The sequence below is a fragment of the Belonocnema kinseyi genome, chromosome 9 (genome assembly GCF_010883055.1).
Source record: "Belonocnema kinseyi isolate 2016_QV_RU_SX_M_011 chromosome 9, B_treatae_v1, whole genome shotgun sequence".
Taxonomy (NCBI): Eukaryota; Metazoa; Arthropoda; class Insecta; order Hymenoptera; family Cynipidae; genus Belonocnema; species Belonocnema kinseyi.
Window position 1 is genome coordinate 100,791,556 of NC_046665.1, and position 8,864 is coordinate 100,800,419.

At 33.1% G+C, this 8,864-nt stretch overlaps 1 protein-coding gene across 1 annotated transcript in view; it reads left to right on the forward strand.

The window, feature by feature from the left end:
• The window catches only part of LOC117180658, a 35,924-nt gene that overhangs the window by 2,801 nt on the left and 24,259 nt on the right, over window positions 1-8,864 (forward strand). The window contains exons 2-3 of the mRNA XM_033373148.1: window positions 581-653; window positions 3,810-6,917. Of these exons, the coding sequence (XP_033229039.1) occupies window positions 3,852-6,917 (3,066 nt within the window). The 5' untranslated portion in view covers window positions 581-653; window positions 3,810-3,851. The remainder of the gene's footprint in view (window positions 1-580; window positions 654-3,809; window positions 6,918-8,864) is intronic.

The following is an 8,864-nucleotide window of genomic DNA, read 5'->3' on the forward strand; positions in this document are numbered from 1 at the left end:
CCTAACTGTAAGTTTCTTTACATATATATATAGGATTATATATTATAAGGAAATTTTATTTTTCGGGTACTTTCCAATTCTGGAATTTTGTTATTCGAGAATTTTACGAGTCGGAAATTTTCTCTTGAAAATTTCATGATTTGCGATTTTTAAATTTGGTAATATTATAAAATATCGAGAATTTTATTATTCGGGAATTTTATTACTCGAGAATTTTCCAATTTTTGAATTTTATTATCGGGGATTTTGTAAATTCGGTAATATTATAAAGTATCAAGAATGTTATTATTCGGGAATTTTTCAATTAGGGAATAAATATGACGTTACAAAGAGAATTTACCGTATAAAATCACATATTAAATTATTTTTCGGATGGATGAAGAACAAAAAGTTTATTTAAGTAATTTTTTCAAATTTTATATTTTATTTTATAAACGATGCGAACTTCAGTGAAACCAGACGTGAAGAATAAGATCTAAAGGTGTTTCGAACTCAATCTCGGATCGCGTAACCCTAAAAAATACGCGAATTCAGAAAAAATTTGAATAATCTTTACTAAATTCTATTAATACTTTTTCAGCTGAGGTTTTATCGAAGACTATGCAGAAGATTCAAGATTCGATTCTATATAATACTGAGTAGAAACTAGAAAAGTAAGTCAAATACCTAATGCAAAAGAAATTCTTTTTTTCCAAAATTCGACTTGGTAAAAGTTTATCTCTATTTCTAAATTTATCTTGAACACTTTTAGTGACTTCATGAAAAAGCTCTCAAAAGAGAGAAAATAGGGTTATTTTTCATGTAACTTGGGGAATATATTATTTCAAATAAAATTAAAGTGTGGATTGTGTAGGTGCCAATAATGAATTCAATGTGAAACACTTAAGATTTCAAGTCGATATATGTTGTATTCTCAAAGAATCAGTTGAATTTTCAACCGAAAAAGATGATTTTTTTAGAACAAAGGTGCATTTTCAACGAAGAAAGATTAATTTGACTCCAAGAAAGATGAATTTTCAATCAAAGTGGTCTCATTTTTAACAAAGATTAAAGATTAAATAAAAAGATAAGAATGAAAGATTTCAACAAAATACTTACGTTTTTAACAAATTCGTTGAATTTTGAACCGAATAGTCGAATTTTCAAACAAAAAGATAATATTTTAACCAAAAAAAACATGGATTTTTAACAAAGTAGATCAATGTTTAACCAGAGAGATGAATTTCCAACTAAATGTTGAATCTTTAACGACATAACACTAAACACTTTAACAAACAAGTTTAACTTTAAGCCAAGTAGTTGAATTTTTAATAAAAATAGATGAATCGCCAGCAGAAATGTAATAGTTGTTATTTCAAAAACAACTAAAAGATTACAATTTTAAATAAGCAGTTGAATTCCTAAAAAGACAAAATTTTAATAAAATAGTTAATCTTTTTTTAAAAAAAAAGATACTTTACAGTTCGTAAAGAAATAAAATAACGAACAAGTTGTTGAATTTACAACAAAATTGGTACGTTTTCAACCAATAAAATGAATTCTCAACGAAAAATTTAATAGCTGAATTCCTTCAAAAAGACCAAAAATAATTGGATTATCTTACTGGGTTCGTATGGTTATTCAGTTGATATTTAAGTAAAGAAAAAAAAGGGGAATTTTCTTGAATTTTTTTTGCAATTCTGCAAGCAAATAAACCGTATTATATATCAGAGGGTCAGATTCTGTTATGTTTTAGCATTTTGAACATCAGAAATAACTTATTAACCCTCAAACGGTACACTGGTGCGAATTCGCACCCGAAGTTTTTTCATTTTTCTGGCATTTACACAAACACAGTTTCACTGGAATATCCCCGTATATATTAAATATATATGTTAAGTATGTGTGATATATGCTAGTTGTTTATTATATGTTCAATATATTAAATATTTAATATTAACATCGCAAAAAAACCAATTCGCACCAGTGTACCGTTTACGTATGTTCGGTTGGAGTGTAACGTTTGAGGGTTATGATTGAAGATTCACTAAAGCTCTAGGCGGATTTAAGTATTTCAATCGGTTCTTTGTTTCTAGATATATAGTCTATATATTCTTCTGAAAGCATCTAGCTTGATTGAAATATTTTTCAAATTTCATTATTATATTTTTTAGGGTTTCGTAGCCCCGGAAAGACGAGATTCGAGACAAGATTCGAGACGAGATTTGAATGACTTAATAGGCTACGAAACCCTTTTTTGTAGTCGACTGATTCCATTTCAATTCATGCCATGAGGTCTGCATGAGGTCAGAATATTTTGGCTAAAAAGTGTGTGATTCTACACTGAAAGTTAAGGCACAAGTTTTTCACTGTTTGGCTGACATTTATTTCAGGAGAAGATATTGATATATTGAAGATAACCTTACAATGTTATAAAAACTTCAAAATATTTTTCATAATCATCCAGTTTTTTTACCAAATATACATATTTGGTTGATGTTCTTTCACGTGATGAGAAATTCTGAACTCCATCGAATGTTCTAAAAAAAATATCGAGATTTTCCAAATTGAGATAATGGCCGCAGGTTTTCTGAAAATTTTGAAAATGGATTTTCTTCGAAAAGGCGACCTTTAAAATTGTTTTTTTTTTTGTATTTTCAATAATATGGACCACATATCATCCAAGTTTGGCTTTTAGTAAACAATTTCATCCTATCGAAAAAAAAACTTATCGAAAAAAAATCAAAATTGTTAACTTTTTCAAAAACTACCAAAGAAAGGGGTAAATATGAAGGAAAAAAGTTATTTAGAAATAAATTTAATTTAAAAAAAGCGTCTCACTTTTTTAATATGTGGAACCACGTCAATCTATACATATACTTTTTTACTGTTACTCTGTTACAATTAGTTTTTTATTTTTTAAGTGTTCCGTTTTTTCTATATTAGCGAAGAAAGAAGTAAATATCAAGGAAAAAAGTTGTTTAGAAATGCATTTCCTTTAAAAAAGCGTTTTTTCACTTTTCTAGTATATGGCACACAACATCAATTTATGTTTATATACTTATAAAAAAAAATAAAAACCATTCAAAATTTTTAAATTAATTGTACGAAAGGCGGTAATGTATCCGGATTGAGATAATCATGATTGAGTATAAATAAGCATATGAATTGATGTGGTTCCCTACATTAAAATAGTGAGAGGCTTTTTTAAAGGAAATTTATTTCTAAATAACTTTTTTCCTTCATATTTACCCCTTTCTTTGGTAGTTTTTGAAAAAATTAACCATTTTGATTTTTTTCGATAAGTTTTTTTTCGATAGGATGAAGTTGTTTACTAAAAGCCAAACTTGGATAATATGTGGTCCATATTATCGAAAATACAAACAAAAAAAACAATTTATAGGTGGCCTTTTCGAGAAAGTCCATGTTCAAAGTTGTGAGGAAAACCGCCACCATTTTCTCAATTTTAAAATTTTTTGTATTTTTCTCGGGTCATTCGATAGAGCTATAAGAATTTCTGATCGCATGAAAGAAAAACCGACCGAATATGTATACTTGGTAAAAAAACTGCATCATTTTGAAAAATATTTTGGCAATTTTTATGAAATTGTAAGGTTACCTTCAATAGCTCACCATTCCTGAAACAAATTTTGTTTCAACCAAACGGTGAATCACGTGTTCCTTCCTTTTGTGTCTAGAACCACATACTTTTATGCAAAAATATTCTGACAACCTCATGCAGACCTCATTGCATGATTTGAAATGAAATCAGTCAAACGCATGTCACTTACTTTAAACATTAAAAAAAAAAGATCTTGTTCCTTCTCTAGGTTTTCAAAACCACATAAACTGAAGAAGCTACTTACAAAACCATGACTGAAAACGAAAGCATAGAAAGTTACCTGTACAATGCAGTTTACCGAGGCGACTTGGAAGAAACGAAAAGAATCACCGATTATTTATCCGGATTTGGACCATGGCGACCAGGGATTGACCTACTCTGTACTGCACTCGTCTACAAACACCTGGAAATAGCTCGATTATTCCTATTCCAAGGATGTAATGTCATTGACGACAGAAGAAGACACGGAGGATATACAGCTCTGCATCTAGCAGTTCTGTATGGAGATTCGATGATGGTCGAAACGATTTTAAGAAAAGGAGCCTCCTTCAATGCGTTCAATCTGGAAGGAATGACACCTCTCCACCTCCTCGTCTATCGAAATCACGATGAATTTCGGCTTCCATCTTCCGAAGCTTTCGATGCAGAATCCTCGGCTATAATCGACCTTCTTCTTGAACGCGGGTCTAACATTAATTCTGTCGTTGCATCTGAGCCTAAACGTGGTTTTACAGTTCTCCACTTAGCTGCTGAATGTGGAAACGAGAATATCATTCCTATTCTTTTGGAGAAAAAGGCTGATATTAACACCAAGGCTCGTGAGGAGCTGTCTCCCCTTCATGTTGCAGCCATCAATGGGCATTCGCGAATCGTGGAATTGTTTTTGAAAAATGGAGCAATAGCATTTGCGAAAGATGTGAGGGGAAAAAGTGCACTTCGCTGGGCCTTGGAGAAAAAACATGAGGCTGTTGCAGAGTTACTTATTAACTACGAAATCCCTGCTATTCAGAAACACAATTTCCCGACACTGACCGACGACAATCACGTTTTATTAAGCGCTATTAAATTGGGCAACGTCTCATTTGTCGAATCCTTATTAAATAAAGGTATTCCTGTCGATAGTTATTGGAGAAATCGCGAGACAGCCCTGCATGTTGCAGTTGATAGAGGAATCGAGGAAATTGTCAGCCTTGTTTTAAATCGTGGCGCTAATCTAAGAATAACCACGAAGGATGGTAAAACTCCGCTCTACTTGGCTGTGGAAAAAGGAGTTGCGAAGATAGTTGAAATTCTCCTAAATAGTGTTTCCGAAACTGATTCTATGATTTTATTAACAGGACCATCTAGGTGTACTCCTCTCCACGTTGCAGTCATGAGTGACAACCGAGAAATTGTTCGACTCTTGTTGCTGAAAGGAACTTGTGTGTATAGAGAAATCCTATCAAATACGTCTGACAACAACTCGGGCGAATCTCTACTTCATATCGCTGCTAAAAATGGTAGCTCTTCCATTTGCAAGCTTCTACTGGATCATGGAGCTGATATCGATGCGATAGATGCGAAAGGGAGAAACGCCATCTATTTTGCTGCTGAGAGAGGGAATTTGGAAATGGTCCACGACTTGAGTGACATTTCCTTGGAGCGGAAATCAGAATCGAAAGCATGGAAAGAAGGATATGCAGGACTGTACATTTCGGCCTACTACGGCAATGATAAAATTGTCGATTTGCTCCTGAAGAAAGGAGTTGATCTAAAAGCTAATACTTTTGGCTGCTCGACACCTCTTCATGTAGCTGTTGAAGGGGGTCACGAGAAAATCGTCGAATTGATGCTCGATCACGGTTTCGATGTTAACGAAAAGAGTGGTGATCAGTATCAAAAGAGATGCGGATATACTCCCCTTTGCTGTGCTGCAGAAGCTGGCAAATTGAAAATCGTAAAACTGCTTTTAGACAAAGGCGCCGAGGTAAATTTAAAAGCAGAAAATAATCAGACTCCTCTCTTCTTGGCTATTCTCTTTGATCACGTTGATGTAGTTCGATATCTCGTGGATCATGGGGCAGATTTAAGCATTCTTAATACGTCTTACACGAAAAACCCTTGTAATGCGAATTCCACAGATATGCGTGTAAACTGTACCTCCTTAGCCCTTGCTGTTCTCGCAGATAATGACAAAATCGTCGATATTCTGCTCAAGAGTGGAGCTTCTCCTGATGTAGAAAACGAAGAATTTCCACCGCTACATTATGCAGCTAAATGTGACATGGGGGCCATTGTAGACAAACTACTTCAGCACGGTGCTAAAGTTAATTCTGTGTGTAGTCTGGGACACACTCCGATTTCTCATGCCGTGGAAGGAAGACAAACAAAAACGATGATGCATCTCATAAAGAAAGGGGCGAAGCTCAATACTAAAACCAAAGCAGGAGACAGCTTGCTCCACATTGCTGTCGAATATCCTTCTCCGGATAAAGAAATTATCAAAATACTTCTAGATTGCGGCCTCGATGTCAAGGCTAGAAATGAAAAAGAACAAACCGCGCTGCATTGTTTCGCGCGGTCAGAGGAAAAGAATTTGTATGAATTTCTCCTCGATTATGGTGCAGAAGTTAATGCTCGAGATAAAATGGGGAACACTCCGCTTCACACGGCTAGTAAAAATTTGGACCACGCAAGCGTTAGGGTATTGTTGAAATTTGATGCTGATATTAATGCAGTGACTCTAGATGGATTCACAGCTTTAGAACTTCTGTTGAACACAGATGAAAATCAAACATCTCGATACTATAACCGACCAGGTGCATCTATTGTGAAATTATTCGTCCAAACGATAGTTATACGAGAAACTGCAGGGTTGTATGTAAGAGACAGAAACCTGCAGTTGGTTAAAGAAAGTGTAATTAAAAATTACTACGAAGAATGCAAGAGAGAATTGTGTGAAATGAGTTGTAAAAAGGTTTGTTTGAATGTTTCTTTCGGTGATATTTTGATTAAGAGTGTTAGCAAGTTAGATACGTATTTTAGGAACCAATCCATAGTTAAGGCTCTCGAAACCACTGATTTTAAGAAGCTCTTTCCAATTTATGCCCAACTATTAAAAACTCGTGTTCAAAAAGCTAAGGAGAGGAAAGACTTGTTAGAATCGAGTGTCAATCGTCTAAAATCTATTTTGGATTTTGAATTTCCATGTCTCGTTATACCAAAAATCTTCAGTTATTTGAGCTCAGTTGACTTGAAAAATATGGCGAGAGTTTTCCAGCCTCCGCCTCCTTTCTTGCCCAGCACTCATAATCTTATTTCTGATTGCAATAATAATTAATAACAGAAATTTCGTAAGCGCTCGTTTATATAAGTAAAGTACGTTTAGTGATTAAGAAAAGGTAGAAGCAGAATCAGTGCAGAAGAAATGTAAATTTTTTGAATATTTTTGTAAATAAAAAGAACTTTTGTTTAATTATTTTATGTGTTGTCTGATGCATATTACTTTCTGCAATTAACTCATTTTAATATGAATTTAAACGAGAATGTATAAAAAGTTAGAATAAAAAAATCATTTACTAAAGGAAACCAAATATAATAAAATGCGTTTTGCTAAAAATTTGCATCTAGATTGTTTTTGAAATTTATTTTATAAGCTCCTAATGGGGTTTCCGTGGCTTTTTTGAGTTTTTGGTTTGTTGGTACTTTTATATTACTATAATAACAATGAAGTTTCATTTTGGGTGCCTTTATCCTAGGAAAATTGAAATTATTGAAATCACACAAGATTTTTGAATACTGATTTAATTCAGGTTCTGGCCATTTTAATTGATAAAATCTTCCTATTTTTAGGTACATTTTGAGTCTTTATGCTCAAGCAAATATAAGGACAATTTGAAAAGCTTCTAACAATTATTTTAGTTTTTTAACTTTATAAAAATGATATTTTAGCCTTAAAAAACTAAAAATATTTCAATCTTAGCATCTTTTTTAAATTTGGACATATTATGTGGATTACGAATAAAAAAGAAATAGATTATTTTTACAAAACTTTAAGAATGACGATTTTTTTCAACTTTAATTTACCCCGCATATTTTTAAAAGCCATTAAAATTTCTTAAAATTCCTTAAAAACCTTTATATTATTTGGGAATCTTTTGAAATCGCATTAAATCTTTTTAAATCCCGCGAAATCATCGAAAGCCCTTTAAATCCCTTACAGTTTATTAAAATCTCTTGAAATCCTTTGAAATATTCAGAAGAAATCTTGCAACCGAAAATTTGTTTATTTATCAAGATATAATTTTAAACATTTCGAAGATTTGAAAAGAATTCACTTAGGTTTAACATAATTCAATGATTTCAACGAATAAAAAAGATTTAAGAAAAAATTTCACAATTGTTTTAAATGATTTAACAAAGATTTAAAAACTTTCGAACATTACAAGAATTTAAAAACTTTCAAAAGATTTCAAAAATTTTTAAAAGGTTATACTAAATTAAATTTCGAAATATTGTGTACAGAATATAAATATTTTAATTATCTAAAATGAATACAAAAGATTTCAGAAATATTTCAAAGATTTTATAAAAATTTCATAAATATTTCAAAAGAATACAAGAATTTCAAAGATTTCAAAAAGGATACAGTTCCGGCAAATGTTTCGTGCACCCTGAGAACACGGAGCGATCCAAGAACTACCGCCTTCTGCATTTTTCCCGCAAATGTTTTAGTATATTGTTGACACGCAGGGATGCTTTTCAGGCTATTAACGAGTGAAAGCTTGGCACCTCCAAGAGCGCCGATGATAAGGACGTTTAGTTTAACAGAATATTCCGGGTACAATCGTTGCAACTCCCTTATAAGGTCTCTATACCTCTCTTTCTTTTCATTCTCCTTGAATATGATGTTTTTGTCAGCTGGTGCCAAAAATTCGATAACGAACATGGTTCGCTTCTCGAAGTCAAGAAGAACCATGTCAGGCCTCGAGTGTGCAACAGAAACAATTGTCGAGAATATAAAGTTCCAGTATATGCGGCACTTCCCATTCTCGACAATTGACTCGATTTTCCTAGGAGCGGTTAGAGGAGTGATATTAAGGTTAATGACGTAAGAGTGACAGAGTTGGTAATAAAGCACTCTTAGCGCCGCATTGTGCCTATGGATGTAGGTCGTTCCCGCAGAGTTGGACAACTAGATAGTATGTGAGCTAAATGCTCGGGGTGTGCATGGCACGCCCTGCAGCTATCATCGGGAATGTCTTGGCTCAAAATGTGGCGACGG